This window comes from Geotrypetes seraphini, chromosome 5 (genome assembly GCF_902459505.1).
Source record: "Geotrypetes seraphini chromosome 5, aGeoSer1.1, whole genome shotgun sequence".
In the NCBI taxonomy this organism is placed as follows: Eukaryota; Metazoa; Chordata; class Amphibia; order Gymnophiona; family Dermophiidae; genus Geotrypetes; species Geotrypetes seraphini.
In genome coordinates, this window is record NC_047088.1 from 244,519,773 (window position 1) to 244,539,981 (window position 20,209).

The following is a 20,209-nucleotide window of genomic DNA, read 5'->3' on the forward strand; positions in this document are numbered from 1 at the left end:
TCCCTTGAAGAAAAGGGCTTTTATAAAATTACCCCAGGGATAATGTTCTTAAAGTATTGAGAGTGTGTGTAGGTATGTTCATCAAGATGGGATGCACACACATGACCAACTCCCACCCTGATATAAATGTATGTGAGTGCATTTATCCATGAATGTTGCAGGTTTTGTGATATCTCATGAGGGCCTCTATTGTCTTTACAAAACAGTCAACTCAGACTTACTATCTGGGCTGTTATAAAATTATCTTCCTTATGATAAGCTGGCTATATGTACCTATGAAGGATTATGTGCTCTAGTTCACAGTTCTTCAGCCACCGGTCCGCAGAAAATTTCTGCCAGTCCGCGCAGGGCCGGCGAGATCCAGTCGGCAGTTAAATTTCCTGCCGACTGCAGTTCCTCCCGACTAATGTTCCTCCCAGCCTCAGGCGATCAAGACAGGCTGCAACGTCGGGGCTTTCCCTCTCTGAGTCTCGCCTGTTAGGAAACAGAAAGTTGAAACAAAATAGGCGGGGCTCAGAGAGTGAAGGTCCCGATGTCGGCAGCCTGTCTTGATCGCCGCCCCTGCCGAGTTGCTGAAGAGGGCCGCGGGGAAGTCGCGAGTAGAATGGAGAGAGCTGCAGATACAGGTGCAGGTGGAGGGAGATGTCAGCATGTGCGAGCAAGAACCTGGGGAGCCTTCACTGTGGCTGTCTCCCCTCCCACCAGCTCTCCTACTTGCCAGGGCAGTGATTTACCGGCAACTTCCTGCAGGCAAGTACTGAGAGCTGCTGGAAGGGGAGGAAGCCACTGTAGGAGGCAGGGAAGCTGCTGGATAAAGGGAAAGCTGTTACTGGACTTGGAGAGAGTTAGAAGGAGAGATGCTGCTGGGAGAGGAGGAGGGAAAGGGATGGGAAGAGAAGAGAGTTAATGTTGGATAGAGGGAGGAGGGAAGGGAGAAGAAGGAGAGATGCTGCTGGGAGGGGAGGAGGGAAAGGGATGGGAAGAGAGTTAATGTTGGCTAGAGGGAGGAGGGAAGGGAGAAGGGAAAAAAAGGAAGGAGGGAAGGGAGAAAGAAAAAAGGAAGGAAACAGCTGGCAGGGAGATTACAGGAGGGGGAAGGGGTCAGGGTGGAATGGAGAGATCAGATGAGGGAAAGGGGAGAGAGAGGAATGAGAAAGTAGAGAGACATTGATGCTGGAAAGGGGGTCAGCAGAGAAATGAGAGAGGGATAAAGATGCTAGATCTGGTGTAGGAGAGATAAAAATGAAGAAGGCAGTGAAGCTGGAATGAATGATGTAAAAAGGAGAGAGGAGGAACAGGCTGGATGTACAGGGAAGAGGGGCATAGAAAGAAGTCAGATAGATATGGAAGGGGGAGAGGGCAGACATTGGATGGAATGGGCAGATGCTGGAAGGAAAAGAGTGAAAAGAAGATGAAAGCAGAAACCAGAGACAACAAAAGGTAGAAAAAAATAATTTTATTTCTATTTTGTCATTAGAATATATCAGATTTGAAATATATATCCTGCTAGTGACATAACTGGGGACTGCAGTATTCTGTTAGCATGATATTTCTATGTAGCATTCTATAATAACTTGGCTTGTTCAGTTTTTTTTGATAGTAGTGGGGATATATGTGAAGGGGAGGGGAGACAGGGGTTTTGCTCTGTATATTTGTATTTATAAAATCACAATTGTTCAGAATATTGTTTCTTTTTATACTTTAATAAAATACGTTCAATATAAAATCATAATTGCGGCTTGTAAAGATGGGATCAGATGGTTTGCGGGGACCGAGCTCGCGGAGATGGGGCGTAAACGGGGTTTTTAAATTTTAGCCCTAGTAGTTTGCCGGTCCACAAAATAATTCTTTTATTTCTGCCAGTCCACGGGTGTAAAAAGGTTGAAGAACACTGCTCTAGTTCACAGTAAATCAAATTTATTCCACGTTCTCCTTTATCACTTCCACTAAAATCCAAACCTAACATGTTCAAACATAGGTGACTTCAACATGCCTGATGTAGACTGGGACACGCTTTCCTCTGCTTCAGGCAGCAGCAGGAGGCTATTAAACTCTATGACGGGAGCAAGACTCAGGAAATTGGTGTTGGAACCAACAAGGGATCAGGCAATACTGGACCTGATACTTACCAATGGAGAAAGTGTCTCAGAGGTCTTGGTGGGCGACACATTGGCCTCCAGTGACCACAACATGGTATGGTTCAATCTCAGGAAAGGTTTCACTAAATCTACCACACTGATCAAGGTCCTCAAATTCAAGGACACAAACTTCAAAGAAATGGGAGACTTCGTTCACCAGGCACTACAAAGCCAAACAGGAACCGATAATGTGGAAGAAATGTGGTCGACTTTGAAAGCCACCATACAGGAAGCAACAACCCGCTATGTTAAATCAGTAAGTAAACGGCGAAGGAACAATAAGCCACAGTGGTTCTCTGCGGAGATATCGGACCTCATCAAGGAGAAGAGAAAAGCATTCATCTCTTACAAACAATCAGGGAAACAGGACTTTAGAGAAATCTATCTGGCTAAGTCAAAAGCCGTCAAAACAGCAGTTAGGGAGGCCAAATTCCGCATGGAGGAGTCTCTAGCGAAGAACATCCGGAAAGGAGATAAATCATTCTTCAGGTATATCAGTGACAGAAATAAGAACTCAGGCGGGATAGTACGTCTTAGGAATCCAGACGGAGACTATGTAGAAACGGACTCGGAAAAAGCCTAACTGTTAAATGAATACTTCTGTTCAGTCTTCACCGTGAGGCGCTGGGACTCAGCCCTCAGCTACAGACAAGGGTTGACGCAGTTGACCCGTTTAGTAATTTCAAGTTTACACTCAGCGGTGTCTACTGCGAGCTGTCGAAGCTTAAAGTTAACAAGGCAATGGGACCTGACAACCTACACTCCAGGGTGCTCAGGGAGTTGTGTGATGTCTTGGCGGAACCGCTATCCGCGCTCTTCAATCTCTCCCTTAGTACGGGTAACGTCCCATTGGACTGGAAGACGGCTAACGTCATTCCACTCCACAAGAAAGGTTCCAAGATGGAGACAGCAAACTACAGACCGGTGAGTCTCACATCGATAGTGAGCAAACTAATGGAAACTCTAATCAAACGCCAATTGGATACGATCCTGAACGAGGAGAATCTACAGGATCCCCGTCAACATGGATTTACTAAGGGGAGATCCTGCCAATCCAACCTGATCAGCTTCTTTGACTGGGTGACGAGGAAGCTGGATGTTGGGGAGTCCCTGGACATCGTATACCTGGACTTCAGCAAAGCATTCGATAGCGTACCACACCGCAGGTTGCTGAGCAAGATGAGTTCTATAGGATTGGGCGACACATTGATGAAATGGGTAGGGAATTGGCTTGGAGGTAGGCTTCAGAGGGTAGTGGTGAATGGCACCTCCTCTGAAATGATGGAGGTGATCAGTGGAGTGCCGCAGGGCTCGGTCCTGAGCATGATCCTATTCAACATCTTTATAAGAGACTTGGCAGAAGGGCTGCGAGGTAAAATAACATTATTCGCCGATGACGCCAAACTAAGCAATGTAGTGGGCAAAAGCACAACGGACATGAATTCAATGCCCGACAACATGATGCACGACCTACTACTACTGGAGCGCTGGTCTAGGTCCTGGCAACTCAGCTTCAATGCCAAAAAATGCAAAGTCATGCACCTGGGCAGCCAAAATCCATGCAAGACTTACACCCTTAATGGTGAGATCCTAACAAGAACTGAAGCAGAACAAGACTTAGGGGTGATCGTCAGTGAGAACATGAAGACTGCCAATCAAGTGGAGCAAGCTTCATCCAAGGCAAGGCAAATCATAGGTTGCATACACAGTAGTTTCATCAGCCATAAGCCTGAAGTCATTATGCCATTGTATAGATCCATGGTGAGGCCCCACCTGGAGTACTGTGTGCAATTCTGGAGGCCGCATTACCGTAAGGATATTCTGAGATTTGAGTCGGTCCAGAGAATGGCCACCCAGATGGTCTCGGGACTCAAGGATCTCCCGTACGAGGAACAGCTGGATAAATTACAGCTATACTCACTTGAGGAACGCAGAGAGAGGGGTGACATGATCAAGACATTCAAGTATCTCATGGGCCGCATTGAGGTGGAAGAAGATATCTTCTTTTTCAAGGGTCCCACGGCAACAAGGGGGCATCCGTGGAAAATCAGGGGCGGGAAACTGCATGGGGACACCAGGAAATTCTTTTTCACTGAAAGGGTAGTTGATCGCTGGAATAGTCTTCCACTTGAGGTTATTGAGGCCAGCAGCGTGCCTGATTTTAAGGCCAAATGGGATAGACACGTGGGATCTATTCACAGAGAAAGGTAGGAGAGGGTCTTTGGGGTGGGCAGACTAGATGGGCCGTGGCCCTTATCTGCCATCTATTTCTATGTTTCTATAGTTTCTCACATGGTAAACGCAGATTAAATATACCCCTGGTTGTTTCTGTTTCAATTTGCAGGTCCCGTGCTAAAGTTCCTATTAGCACTGCAACAGTAAAGTAGATGTCATCTGTACCCAGAACAAAAAAGGGGCAAACACTAAATTCAGCCAAGTTTAAACCTCCTTGCATTGAGAGAATGGTTTTATGCAGTTATGTGAAAAGCCTTCTACATGTTATATTTTCTGAATGAGTAAATGCAGCAGATAAAGGAACCAAAAAATATACTTCAGATACCTTATAAACCTTGAGTGGTGCTCAGAAACCAAGATGGCAATTGAAGAACTCAAAACTGGGGACGAACCCCTAAAGAGATTCTTGTGATATCTATCATTGCACCAATGTGTAGTGTAAAGGTACTGAAAAATGTTATTAAACTGCGTTCATAGCTGGTCATATATCCAAAAATTGAAATAGTCCAATGAAATTTTAAAGAGAAGTAGCTTAACAGCTTAATAAATGAACTTAGCTTGAATGTTCAACCCGCGATGGTTCAGCTGGGTTCTGACGCGTTTCGCCCCTATGGCTTCATCAGAGAACCCGCCTAGCTAAAGATGAACACGAATTCAAAATCAATCCTGAAAAAATGAAACAAAAGAACAAGATGCATGACTGTGTTTGATACTAAAAAACATCTTATAAATGCAAGTAAGCAGCAAAGTTAACGACGCTACCGGTGGAATACCTGTGTTGAAACAATGATTTTCAATTTCCTGTGACGTAAGCGCTCAGCTGAGCGCTCGGTTTTATGCAGGGAGAGATGTCAATCACCTAGTGGAGGAACGCCCACCACTCCACTTCTTTATTAAGACCAGAAGGAGCCACTGTCTGCCAGTGAAAAATGAAGCTCTGTTCTTGTTTCCAAAGCCAAGCCTGTGAATTGCCCCCTCTATTACTGTGTGCCACCTTCAAAATTACAAATTTTAAATCCTGTAATTGATGAGAAGAAGATTGCCAATGCTGAACCAACGGGGCATTAATGTCTCCTCTTCTGATTTTACTGAGGTGTTCAATAATGCGGGTCTTAATGCTTCTAGTAGTATGTCCTACGTATAACATGTTGCATGGACAAAAGATCAAATATACAACACCCTGAGTGTTGCAATCTGTGCGCTGTTGTAAAATATGTTGCTTGCTTAATAGCTGGGGATGTTGAATGCTGGTGGTTTCAAAAACATGCGCACACACCGTACACTGTCCACATTTGAAATGCCCCGGGGGGGGTGTCTCAGTATCATCTGATTGACTGGAAAAATAAGAAGTGGATATATGATCCCTCAAGTTTCTGCCTCTGGAATATGCGAATAGAGGAGGCTGTTCAAGGCATGTGTGTGTCTGCAATATATGCCAATGGGTACTGATGATTTTTTTGATATTGAATGCTTGATAAGAGTAAGGCAACGTGCATACCATTCGTGATTCAGGTAGATCAGAAGTTTGATTTAATAAATAAGAACGATGAGCGTATAAAGCCCGTTTATAGGCTTTTTTAATGGTGCCATGAGGGTACCCTCGATCTTTAAAGCGTTGCCACATATCTTCTGAACGATGTTTAAATTCTTCCGTGGTACTGCACAAACGCCTGAGTCTCAAAAACTGACCCACTGGTAAATTATCTCTCAAGTGACGTGGATGATAACTGTCATAGTGTAACAAAGCGTTCCTGTCAGTGTTCTTACGGTGTATGGAAGTATGAAAGACCCCCTGAATAAGAGTAATGTTGATGTCTAAAAAAGCAATCTGGGTGTAAGAAGTGCAAGAGGTGAATTGTAAGTGTGGATTGCACGTATTGAGCCACTGTAGAAACTGGTGAAAAGATTCAAGCGTGTTAATCCATATCAAAAATACATCATCGATGTATCGCTTCCAAACGTAAATGTCAGAAACATATGTGGAAGAATAAATATGTGTTTCCTCAAAGTCAGTGACGTAAAGACATGCTAAAGATGGGGCCATGGTTGCCCCCATCGCAGTACCTTTTATTTGCAAAAAAAATTTGGAGTCAAACATAAAATAATTATGCTGCAAAGCTATGGTGGCTAAGGTGACTAAAAAGTCTACTCTAGCTGCAGATAACTGTAAAGATTCCAGATATTTCCTCACGATCTCAATCGCACTGGATTGAGGGATGTTGGTGTATAAGGCTTGAATATCTAAAGTAACCAATAAGGCTCCCTGAGGTATGGATTGAGCCTCCTGGAGCCAAGCCAGCATGCTAGTGGTGTCCTTAACATAAGACTTCGCTGTGGTGACTAAAGGTTTGAGATATTGGTCCACAAAGGTGGACAGAGGCTCCAAAATGGAGCCAATGCCCGAAACTATGGGACGCCCAGGAGGATTGGTAGCATGTTTGTGTATTTTTGGGACGAAGTATATCACGGGGATGATCGGGTGATTTTGATGGAGATAACGGTACTCCTTCTCAGTGATGGTACCTTTTTCCAAGGCTTGTACAAGGACATGCTGAATGAAATCTGCAATGTCCACTGTAGGGTCTCCTGGCAAGGGCTGGTAGTAATGAGGATCACTCAATTGCCTACGAGCTTCCATTATGTAGGAGGAAGTATCTAAAATCACTATACCACCACCCTTATCAGCTGACCGTATGACGATATTGGAATCTTGGGCCAAGCTTCGTAACGCCCGGGTCATCTCAAGAGACATATTCCGTCTGATGTAAGACTGCTGTGCCTCTAAAGTAACTATATCCTTTTCAACCAAATTATGGAACACCGTTAAATGTGGATCCAAATTGCCTGGAGGATTCCAGGTTGACGGCCTATGAAGACCAGTTAACTCCGGGTCACTGGGTTTATCTTGGAAAAATAATTTTAAATTGCATTTCCTAATGAGTTTATACAGACTTATCCTAGTGTCCAATGGATTGTAATTCGTGAAAGGAACGAATGACAGCCCCTTGGATAAAACTGTCAATTCACTGGTAGATAGGCTCCGAGTGGATAGATTAAACACGTTATTATTGGTCCCTGTCAGGGCTTCGGTGGACGTCTCCCCTTGGCCGTCCGGGGGCCTCCTTGTTTGTGGGAGGCCGTCCCTTGAAAATTTACAGTGGCAGAACGGGTTTGTATCGAACCTGATGTTGTGGAGGTGCTAGAGTCAGTGCTAGAATCATCCCCTCCTGACCCACTCGATGTTTGTGTGTACGTGGGTTTTTTTGGCTGGCGGGAACGTTTATTACGATCCATCCAGGGATAAACATATCCCCGGATGTAATCGCCCTCGTCCCGTCTGAATTTACCTATTTTGGTTTTTTTGATATCTGCTCTGAAAACCTCCATTTCTTTCTTAAAATTATCCATCTTAGTGGTAAATTCCTCTAGTTGTAGTGTACTTTGTACTAAAGCAACTTTCTCTTGAAAGTCAGTGTGGTAAGTATCTAGCTCTTGTTTAGTAGTGTCAATAATCAACAACATTAGGTCATGTGAACATTTGTTTAAGATGGCATTCCATTTTTCTAAGAAATGAACATTATCAAGAAACAACCTGGGCTCAGTGCGCATCCGGAGCCCTCTGGGGATGCGTTTGGCTCTACAATATTCAGCCAACGTAGCAGCATGTAATTCAGCTCTAATCGTGCGTTTCTGCAAAAATGCCAATTGATCCCAAAATCACCATCAAAATCACCCGATCATCCCCGTGATATACTTCGTCCCAAAAATACACAAACATGCTACCAATCCTCCTGGGCGTCCCATAGTTTCGGGCATTGGCTCCATTTTGGAGCCTCTGTCCACCTTTGTGGACCAATATCTCAAACCTTTAGTCACCACAGCGAAGTCTTATGTTAAGGACACCACTAGCATGCTGGCTTGGCTCCAGGAGGCTCAATCCATACCTCAGGGAGCCTTATTGGTTACTTTAGATATTCAAGCCTTATACACCAACATCCCTCAATCCAGTGCGATTGAGATCGTGAGGAAATATCTGGAATCTTTACAGTTATCTGCAGCTAGAGTAGACTTTTTAGTCACCTTAGCCACCATAGCTTTGCAGCATAATTATTTTATGTTTGACTCCAAATTTTTTTTGCAAATAAAAGGTACTGCGATGGGGGCAACCATGGCCCCATCTTTAGCATGTCTTTACGTCACTGACTTTGAGGAAACACATATTTATTCTTCCACATATGTTTCTGACATTTACGTTTGGAAGCGATACATCGATGATGTATTTTTGATATGGATTAACACGCTTGAATCTTTTCACCAGTTTCTACAGTGGCTCAATACGTGCAATCCACACTTACAATTCACCTCTTGCACTTCTTACACCCAGATTGCTTTTTTAGACATCAACATTACTCTTATTCAGGGGGTCTTTCATACTTCCATACACCGTAAGAACACTGACAGGAACGCTTTGTTACACTATGACAGTTATCATCCACGTCACTTGAGAGATAATTTACCAGTGGGTCAGTTTTTGAGACTCAGGCGTTTGTGCAGTACCACGGAAGAATTTAAACATCGTTCAGAAGATATGTGGCAACGCTTTAAAGATCGAGGGTACCCTCATGGCACCATTAAAAAAGCCTATAAACGGGCTTTATACGCTCATCGTTCTTATTTATTAAATCAAACTTCTGATCTACCTGAATCACGAATGGTATGCACGTTGCCTTACTCTTATCAAGCATTCAATATCAAAAAAATCATCAGTACCCATTGGCATATATTGCAGACACACACATGCCTTGAACAGCCTCCTCTATTCGCATATTCCAGAGGCAGAAACTTGAGGGATCATATATCCACTTCTTATTTTTCCAGTCAATCAGATGATACTGAGACACCCCCCCCGGGGCATTTCAAATGTGGACAGTGTACGGTGTGTGCGCATGTTTTTGAAACCACCAGCATTCAACATCCCCAGCTATTAAGCAAGCAACATATTTTACAACAGCGCACAGATTGCAACACTCAGGGTGTTGTATATTTGATCTTTTGTCCATGCAACATGTTATACGTAGGACATACTACTAGAAGCATTAAGACCCGCATTATTGAACACCTCAGTAAAATCAGAAGAGGAGACATTAATGCCCCGTTGGTTCAGCATTGGCAATCTTCTTCTCATCAATTACAGGATTTAAAATTTGTAATTTTGAAGGTGGCACACAGTAATAGAGGGGGCAATTCACAGGCTTGGCTTTGGAAACAAGAACAGAGCTTCATTTTTCACTGGCAGACAGTGGCTCCTTCTGGTCTTAATAAAGAAGTGGAGTGGTGGGCGTTCCTCCACTAGGTGATTGACATCTCTCCCTGCATAAAACCGAGCGCTCAGCTGAGCGCTTACGTCACAGGAAATTGAAAATCATTGTTTCAACACAGGTATTCCACCGGTAGCGTCGTTAACTTTGCTGCTTACTTGCATTTATAAGATGTTTTTTAGTATCAAACACAGTCATGCATCTTGTTCTTTTGTTTCATTTTTTCAGGATTGATTTTGAATTCGTGTTCATCTTTAGCTAGGCGGGTTCTCTGATGAAGCCATAGGGGCGAAACGCGTCAGAACCCAGCTGAACCATCGCGGGTTGAACATTCAAGCTAAGTTCATTTATTAAGCTGTTAAGCTACTTCTCTTTAAAATTTCATTGGACTATTTCAATTTTTGGATATATGACCAGCTATGAACGCAGTTTAATAACATTTTTCAGTACCTTTACACTACACATTGGTGCAATGATAGATATCACAAGAATCTCTTTAGGGGTTCGTCCCCAGTTTTGAGTTCTTCAATTGCCATCTTGGTTTCTGAGCACCACTCAAGGTTTATAAGGTATCTGAAGTATATTTTTTGGTTCCTTTATCTGCTGCATTTACTTATTTGGATCTTTAGGAACACATTTTTGACTTTATTCCCCAGCTGTTTATATTGATATTTTCTGAATGTGCAGGTAAAAGGGAACACGACTTGATGGTTACAATCCAAGTGGTTTATATATTATATGCAGGTACTTATTTTGTACTTGGGGCAATGGAGGTGGGTGGAGCTCTGCTAAATTTAGAGCTCATGCATATGTGCCACATGTGTTTCAGCCGCAGCTGGGACCACAATGCATACAACTTCTATGAGCAGGGTTTTTAAAATTCCTCCAAGATTCACTTGGCAGTGAAAAAATGCATTGAGCATATACCGAACTGCCAAATTACCCAATTCTAGGAGTAAACCTGTTTGGCCTATCCTAGTTTTGAATTTACAGCCTAAAGCATTCTTGTAGTTCCTGATTCCAGAAATTTGAAATTAGTGCCACAGGGTCCCTTCCCCCAGCAAATTATAGTGGTCCTACTGCTTTTTTAACAGCTCCAGGCAGGAGGGGACAACCAATTCACTGTATGTGAACAGGATTTCAAAATCCTGATTAAGAGAAAATATCTTCCACAGTTAGCCTCAGCCCTGCATTATCTACTCAGAAAACAATCAATTAATCTAGTGGCAAAATCTTGCTTTTATCATACCATGTTTTCTAATGCAATAAACTCCATTCCATTAAAATAAACTATCAAAAACAAACATTTCAAAAAAGTACATATCAGGCTGCAGGAGAACAATCCTTACATGCTTTAATATCCTTAGTTTTTTATTGACAACATACAAATTAAAATACAGGCAGTCCCCTGGTTAAGAACGGGTTACATTTTTTTAAACCATTCTTAAGTTCAATTTGTATGTAACTCGGATCCTGAACAGTACACAGTCTATAAAAACATTAAAGAAACAGTCCTCAAATAAAGTACATAGTTTAAAAAGATAGGAGGTCCACACTTACTTTCATTCTTCATCCATCTCACTGTTCCACCTCTACCACAACATCTAACATTTCTCCCTTTCATCTCTCTCTTCCCCATGCATCTGTACCTCCCACCATGTCCAATATTTTTCTCTTCCTCCCTATGCCCAACAATTCTCTTTCTTCATTTCCCCATGTGCACCATCTCTTTCCCTCTCACTCAGACTCCCATGCCCCAAAATTCTCCTTTTTTATTCCCTCTCCCACCTCAGCATCTCTTTCCCTCCCTCCATTCTTCTATCCTATGTCCTAAGTTCAAGCCCCCTCCCTCCTTTCTTTCTGTGCTGCAACGCATCCCTCTTCCTCCCTTCCATGTCCCAATGTGCCCCTCCTCCTCCTCCTCACTTGCCTCCCTCCCGCGGGTGTTATCTCCTGTGGCCAGCTCCCTTCTCCCTGCCATACTTCTCTGCTCAAAGCCACAACCGCAGGTCCTGCAACTGACCCGGAAGTCTTCCCAGCAGCGAGGGAAGGCTTCTCGGTCAGCTGCAGGAAGGACCCATGGCTTTGAAAAGAGAAGTACAGCAGGGAGGAGGGAGCCAGCCAGAAAAGGTATCACTCGTGGGAGGCAAATGAGGACGATGAGGGGCACATTGGGACACAGAAGGGAGGAACAGGTGTGCATTTGGACAGGAAGTCAGGTGTTCTCAAACTGGAGACTTCCTGTACAACACACAGGGGACATTTTATTAAAAAGTGCTGACATTTGGGCTCAACATATTCTAACATGGAACTTTCCTCATAGGGTAAGTCCAGATTAATCATGCTCCTTAATTGAGATTGTTTTGGTTTTTGGGGGGGGGTTTACATTGCAGGTCCCATGCTAAAGTTTGCACTAGCACAAGAGACCTGCAAAAAATTCAAGCAGGGGCCATGCCATGTTAACAGTCAATGTGTGATTAGTGTGTGAAAACAGGGATACATCAATGTGTTTTGCAGTAAGCCTTTTCTCAAGCGCTAGCTGCGTACTAGGTCTTAATACCCTTTAGTAGAAGGGCCTCATAGTGTGTCAATCTCTGACTATCGCCTGAAGTTAGTTTTATTTATTTTCCTTGATTCTAGTGTCTGGACCTGATCATTGTTCCCCTATGCGAGATTGTAGTGTGCCTAAGTACTGAGTGAAGAGAACAATTCTGCCTTTCTTTCCACCTAGTTAAGAATCAGAACCACCGTTCCCTCTAAGAAGTCAAGCAGGAGTCCTCCAACTGCATTAGTTTTATGTATTTGTTTATTCAATTTTCTATACCGATCTCCCAGGAAAGATCAGAATGGTTTACATGAGTTTATTCAGGTACTTAAGCATTTTTCCCTGTCTGTACCGGTGGGCTCACAATCTATCTAATGTACCAATGAGGGATGGTGTTGCAATATTATGTTTTCAATTGCTAAGGACAAGCAGGTTCCCTGGAATCCTGCAGAGCTTGTCTGTCCCTCACTGTTGAAAATGTGATCGTGAATCTGCACCCCCCACTGGCAGGACTATAGGTGGAGGACTCCCACTCAGTTTAGAGGAAACAGTGATCAAAACTTCTTTGTCCTGCCACAAGGAGCATCCTGGGACTAAAGAGTTCTGACAAACAGAACCAGAACTATTTTAGGCTACTATATCTAAACTAATAAGGCACAACTCCTGCAGCTTGCCCTTGACTTCACCATATTTCTTTAGAGTAAACCTGTTCATATGGCAATTACATTTAATGGGCTTTCCAACTAAACAAGCTCTCTTAAATATCTTGAATTCTTGAATGGGGGGGGGCAAGGTAGCAGAATTTCCTATCCAGTCATGCAACTGAAATTTAGATCAAGCATAGTCATATTGGTAACAAGATGCAATTTTCTTTAGGGTAAATGATAGGTCAAAGGGGACCTCACTATTTTCTTGCAAGAGGAGATAATATGGATTGAACTACAGCAAAATATTAACACCCTATGGTATTTATTGTCAAAGTACATGGGCGTCTCAAAATGCTGAAATGGACATCCATGTGCTTGAATTTTGCAAAGGCAGGATATGGATGTCCGACAATGCCGTACAACCAAATAGCAAGGGGAAGTGTTGTGACCGGGAATAGAAAGGGCCCAAATTAAGACATCCAACAGCAATTAAAAAAAAAATTTAAATTGAATCAGATTGGGCTGAATGGACCATTCGGGTCTGTATCTGCCGTCATCTACTATGTTACTATGTTACAATTACCAAACAGGAAAAAACGAATAAGTCTAAAAAGAGGAATGTCCTTATTTAGACCTGTTTCAGGAGCCTCCAGGATACAAAAAGGCACTCTGATGAAGCAGCTGTCCAACAGAGGAATTAAGGCACAACACCTTAATTCCCCAGTGGTTGCTGTCCCTCTCCCTCTCTCCTAAAAGTGATGCAGAAAGGGTATACCAGGCTCCATGGCAGCGTCATGTATTATGGACATTCTTAACGCAAGAAGCAAGTCTGAGGGGTAGGCTATTGGCTTCCAGAAACAAAAAAATACTTACTGTACCTAAATAAATAAGCCAACAAAAAAAATACTGTACCTAAATAAGCAAGCCTGAAGGCTATTGAAGTGATTTACATTCAAGTATGATAAGTATTTTTCTGTTCCTGAAGGGCTCACAATCACAAAATAAAAGAGTTAGTGTGATTTAAATCTGGGTCCCTTGGTTTGCAGTAGAGAATGACATGAGAAAAAAATATGTCCCCCATCTCTACCCCGTCCCCGCGAGCTTGATCCCCCTCTCTCCACTTCCCTTCAGCACCCTTTGTGCGGTCCAGCAGCCTTCTCCCTCCCGCCCGATCATAGTGGGGAGAAATTTCAGGTAGCCAGGTGTGACTTGTTTAAAGGCTAGTGCTGCTCGGAGACAGAAAAATGAAAATTGCCAGAGAAAGTGAGAGGAAGGGAGGGAGATGCCTGTACTACGACAATCGGGAGGAACGCGGGAAGGGGCCGCACGATCACGAGGGGTGCTAAGTATTTTGTGCACGTTCCCTCATTAAATTACAGGGACAAGGCCATTCACCGCTCCACGGGACTCAAAATTTTCAGCAACTGCCCCAGTTTAAAAGCAGAACTGAGGTACCGCAATCCAGGCAGGAAGGCACCCGTGCTTACGCAGCGTGGGCGGTCACAAAGTTTCTTAAAACTTAGGGCTCCTTTTACTAAGCTGCGATAGCGTTTTTAGCGCGCACAGGATTTTAGCGTGCGCTAAACCTGCGCTACGTGGCTAGAACTAACACCAGCTCAATGCTGGCGTTAAGGTCTAGCACACGGGGTAATTCAGCGTGCGCTAAAAACGCTTATCACAGCTTAATAAAAGGAGCCCTTAATGCGACAGTTCACTTTTCATACTGTCCGTAACGGGTTCGGTAGATGACGTCACCCATATGTGAGAATATGCTGCGTGTTTTCCTAGGATAAAGATATCTAGGCCCCTTGTTGTCCTCTGTTCATAATTTGGCTGCTCGTGCAGTTCATCTCATGTATTTTTGAACAGGAAATCTTAACAAATTTCCTGTTCAAAATACATGCAAGATAGGTGTCCACTTGGGATGTTCTGACTTGATGGGCTGTAGCCCTTATCTGCCGTCATCTTTCTATGTTTCTATGTTTGACATCCTTTTGAAAATCCCCTTTATGTGTCCCTATTAAAGCAGCTTGAACCTTGAATACAGATGTTAAAGTATTAATCACCCCAATCAGGATTACTGTTAAATATTCCATTTTTAACCCAAGAAAACTAACTGACACACAGAGCCTTTCGTCTACACAAGAAACAAGCTGGACTATTTTAGAAAAATATATATTTTCTGTAGTGACAAATGTTATTCACTTGAAAGAATAAAGAGTTCCCCATTAAGCTATCTATTACAGATATTTACTCTTGATTAACTGCCTACAAACTGAACTATTTTAGAAAAAAATATATTTTCTATACTCACAAATATTACTCACTTGAAAAGAATAAAGAGTTCCCCCATTAAGATATCTATAACAGATATTTATTCTTGATTAACTGCCACATCCTTTTATACAGAATCCTAAACTGAACTTCCCCATTTCTGTTTGCAAGTAAACAAATACTGCGGATTAGCCTGACTACTATTGAAAATGACAAATGTTTCCGGATTCATACTACTATCTACAACACTGTCATACAAATCCAAGAAGTCGGAGCCGTTGATGGGGGGCACAACATATGACTGCTTGCCCACGGTGTACTGGCCAACTACAACCTCAGCCTGAAGGATGCAAATCAGATTATCTTCCCACAGTGGCTTCTTTCTGGCACATGTGATCATTTTCAGCTTGTTATAAAAGTAGAGACCAGCTCCATAATTTTGTTCTATAAGGGAAAAAAAGAAATAATGAAACCAGTACATCATTTGGATTATTCTTTTATGCCCACTGTTTTTGATCTATTCTTATAAACCTATATATAGTCAACGCATCATGAAGTCTGTTACTACTCTACAAATTTATCAAGATGTCCACCTTTGGCCATGTAATTTATTCATAAAAGAGCAGTTATTATAAGTGCCTATTGTTAATTGCCTTAAAAGAAATGTTCAGTATTTCTCTCCTGTGCATTCTGGTTCCAATCACAAAATGGATTCCTCCTCAAAACCACAAAATGGTTCCTCCTCAAAACCACCACTAGTAAGCTCAGGGAGGACATAATTGTGAGGGAGAGTGAATTTTAGATTTCATCCAAAAAAGCACAGGCATTTTCAGCCAATTTCAATTCTGGAGACCACATTACCGGAAAGATGTGCTGAGAATTGAGTCGGTTCAGCGAATGGCCACCAGGATGGTCTCAGGGCTCAAGGATCTCCCGTATGAAGTAAGGATGAATAAATTGCAGCTGTACTCACTCGAGGAACGAAGAGAGAGAGGAGACATAATTGAAACGTTTAAATATATCACAGGGAAGATCAAGGTGGAAGAGGATATCTTCTGTCTTATAGGACCCTCGTCCACCAGAGGGCATCTGCTAAAAATCAGGGGAGAGAAATTTCATAGTGATTCCAGAAAGTATTTCTTCACAGAATGGGTGGTCGATCGCTGGAACGAACTCCCAATGCAGGTGATTGAGGCCAACAGCGTGTCAGAGTTTAAAAGTAAATGGGATTTTCACGTAGGATCTCTAAAGATGTAAAGGGGGTGGGTCTGTAAAATCAAAGGGGTGGGTCATAAGAGTGGGAAGACTGCCGTCATCTTCTATGTTTCTAAGTCCAAACACAGATTTCGGTTTGGTTTCAGTGCCGAATCCAAAATTAAAATTCAGTCAGCCTCTAACATATACAGTATGTTGCTCTTCAGTCGCATATATGCAAACATTCTTCAAAAAGAGAAAGATGTGCATACACATGCACTCATCACTTTAAGACAGACACACACTCTCTCTCTTCTGGTGCTATGCTGGGGCAGAGTGGAGGGAAGAGATAGAGACCAAGAGACTGCATGACTGAGTTCCTTGTAAGAGAAAAGTCAAAGTTCTTTTGCAGTCCAAGGTATGAAGAGCCACTCCTCCAGGGCGAGAATGAGGCTTTAGAGAGAAAGGTAGAAGCACAACAATGAAATATATACTATTCTGTGAACACTGTTGTCCAGAATAAAGGAGGGGCCCTGAAATTTAAGAGAGAAATTTAAGATGTACAGAGAACAGTGGTTCAATTAAGGGTCCAACTGTTTGGTGAGAACAAGTTGAAGATCCCAACCCACTGGAGATCGGTGGAGGTCGAAACGACCTATTACAAAACTTGTTGACCTGAACATGGAAATACTCACAACCCTAGGGCAAACTCTGACTGAAGTGAGGCGAGGAGCTGAGTGGGAGAGTGGTAGGAAAAAACTAACAGATGAACTTGGATAAAGGCTTAATAAGATAAAGAGCCTAGAACAAAGAAAACCATCTCTGCCACTTCTTACAGCGGTGCTGTAGAAAAGATTGTCTGGAAGCAGCTAAAAGAGTCTGGACTGGACTCTGAGGGGGAGGAAGGGAGAGTCTGATGCTTATTCAGTCAGTGCTCCTCCCCCTCATCTAGCTCTGCCTTTCATCATATCAAGTTCTTGCATTTGCTGCCAGCTTTTTTATTCAGGCTGCAGGTGCAGATCCCTCACAATTTTCTTTTGTTTTTTTTAATTCTTAATTGATTTTTCAAACTACAAATGCGCAATAAATGATTCACATATTTGCACATTACATAATAAGCGCAACAAAACTTACAAATACTACTGCATAATGAAATTTCCCCCACCCTCCCAGCTAATAAACTAATATAATAAAACCTTCATGAAATTATTCATAAAATCCTTGAATCAATTCCAATTCTATTCCCTTCCCTTAACCCCCCCCCAGATGTGTATGTTTACTTGTCTATAAAATAAAATCAATAATTCCTCTTTACAGTATTTAGCCAATGGCTCCCAAACATCCATAAAATTTTTAAAACATTCCTGTTGTAAGGCCATGCAATGTTCCATTTTATAAGTATAACACAGGGATTCCCACCATTGTGGGGTGGGAGAGTTTGTGTCTGAGGCTTTTTCCTCCCTTATGTTTAGGGTCTCTTGCCTGTGCCATTTTGTCACTGCCTTAGTTTGCACTGTCCATGTGAAAATGTTGTACATAATTAGTAGTGGATTTTCACCTATTCTGTGTTTATTTAGAGTAACACAATTACAGACAGGTCTGCACTTTTGTAGAGTCATTCGAGGTCATCGCTAAATTTAGTGCTTTGATCGGTGGACTATTTTTAATATTAATGACCTCATTTGCATGGGGTGGTCCTAATGGCCTAGATGCACTAGGGTTACGAGGCAGTAGGAAGTGGGCATCCCTCCTGTCTTATTTTGTGGGGGCCGTTGCCATCATTGGGAGGGTGGCTGTCATTATTAGGGGGCCAGCAATTGTCATCAGGGACATCTGGTAGCAGTCAACGGGGGGCCCACGGCATTACTTGTTTGATTGTTTTTGACGGGAACAGATATTGTGCGGCTGCCTTCTAAAATGGCTACTACGACCTTTCGCGACTGCTCATGGCATTTCCTATAGTACCGCAAGTTGCTGTGAGAGGTCACAGCAGTTATTTTAGAAAGCATCTGTGAGGAAGCAAGAGTGAAAGAGCCACGTTCCTGCCAAGGTAACCCCACCCCCCTACCGGACCATCAGGCACCTCTCCACCACCTCCCTCGGGAGCACATTCCACGCATCAATCACCTTCTCCATAAAGAAGAATTTCTTAACATTATTCTTGAGTCTACTACCCCCCTCAACCTCAAATTATGCCCTCTGATTTTACCAGATGGACAAAGGGGACCCCATAGACATCGTATATTTAGATTTCCAAAAAGCCTTTGACAAGGTACCCCATGAACGCCTACTTCGGAAACTGAAGAACCATGGGATGAAAGGAGATGTACATAAATGGATCAGGAATTGGTTGGGGGTAGGAAGCAGAGGGTAGGAGTAAAGGGCTACTACTCGGACTGGAGGAAGGTCATGAGTGGTGTTCCGCAGGGGTCGGTGCTCAGACCGCTGCTATTCAATATATTTATAAATGTTCGGATTAAAGAGGACTGCGAAGAATTACAAAGAGACATGAACAAACTAGGGGAGTGGGCGACGAAATGGCAGATGAAGTTCAATGTAGAGAAATGTAAAGTATTGCATGTAGGAAGCAGAAACCCGAGGTACGATGGGAGGGATGTTATTGAGTGAGCGTACCCAAGAAAGAGGCTGGGGGGTAATTGTGGAAGCCAATGGCACAGTGCGCAGCGGCCGCTAAGAGAACGAATAGAATGCTAGGTATAATCAAGAAGGGTATTACAACCAGAACGAAAGAAGTTATCCTGCCATTGTATCGGGCGATGGTGCATCTGCATCTGGAGTACTGCGTCCAATAATGGTCGCCGTAACTTAAGAAGGATATGGCGATACTCGAGAGGGTTCAGAGGAGAGCGACACGCTTGATAAAGGGTATGGAGAACCTTTCATACACTGAGAGACTGAAAAAACTGGGGCTCTTTTCCCTGGAGAAGAGGAGAATTAGAGGGGATATGATAGAGACTTACAAGATCATGAAGGGCATAGAGAGAGTAGAGAGGGGCAGATTCGTCAAACTTTTGAAAACTACAAGAACGAGAGGACATTCGGAAAAGTTGAAAGGGGACAGATTCAAAACCAATGCTAGGAAGTTTTACTTCACCCAACGGGTGGTGGACACCTGGAATGCACTTCTAGAGGGTTTAAGAAGGGATTGAACAATTTTCTGAAGGAAATGGGGATATCTAGAGGACTACTACACAGATCCTGGACCTGTTGGGCCGCTGTGCGAGCGGACTGCTGGGCACAATGGACCCCTGGTTTGACCCAGCAGAGGCACTTCTTATGTTCTTAGATTTTGTTCTACGTTAATACCTTTCAAGTATTTGAACGGCTGAATCATAATTCCCCTGTCCCTCCTTTCCTCATATTCCGGGCTCGTCTCTCCTCATACTGCTTCCCTTGTATGCTTCCCCTTAGTGAACAAAATTTAAATTACAGGACAAGCTAAAAATTTTGCTTTGGTATTAGGAAAGATGATTTATATGCGTATCATTCTATGAGGTAACCAGAGCTGCGATTGTGATGTCATAATGCCTTATTCCACCAATAAGAGCCAACCTCATCAGTGATGTCACAGTGGCTTGATTGTCCTAACTTGGCTCACTTTTATTACACATGAGGGGGTGCTGAAAAGTTCTCAGCCCAATCAACCAGCTTCCTAAATTCTGAGCGTTACTTTGCCACTGTAGCCGAAAAGGGTGTTATCTCATTTCATTATGTGCCAATTTGCGGAAACAAAATTCTATGTTTTGACATTGTTTCAGACCATCGATTGAACCATATTCCACGTCATTCTCTTCTTGGTTGGGCTGAGAACTTTTCAGCACCCCCCCTCGCATTACA

At 43.0% G+C, this 20,209-nt stretch overlaps 1 protein-coding gene across 6 annotated transcripts in view; it reads right to left on the reverse strand.

The window, feature by feature from the left end:
- Positions 1–11,036: 11,036 nt before the first annotated feature.
- Positions 11,037–20,209, reverse strand: part of PARP9 (poly(ADP-ribose) polymerase family member 9) — an 87,928-nt gene continuing 78,755 nt past the window's right edge. For 3 of the 6 annotated variants that reach the window (XM_033945239.1, XM_033945241.1, XM_033945240.1), the window contains exon 11: positions 11,037–15,601. In XM_033945239.1, coding sequence (XP_033801130.1) covers positions 15,297–15,601 — 305 coding nt within the window. In that variant the 3' untranslated portion in view covers positions 11,037–15,296. The remainder of the gene's footprint in view (positions 15,602–20,209) is intronic. The other 3 variants (XM_033945238.1, XM_033945242.1, XM_033945237.1) reach the window with 1 other exon arrangement.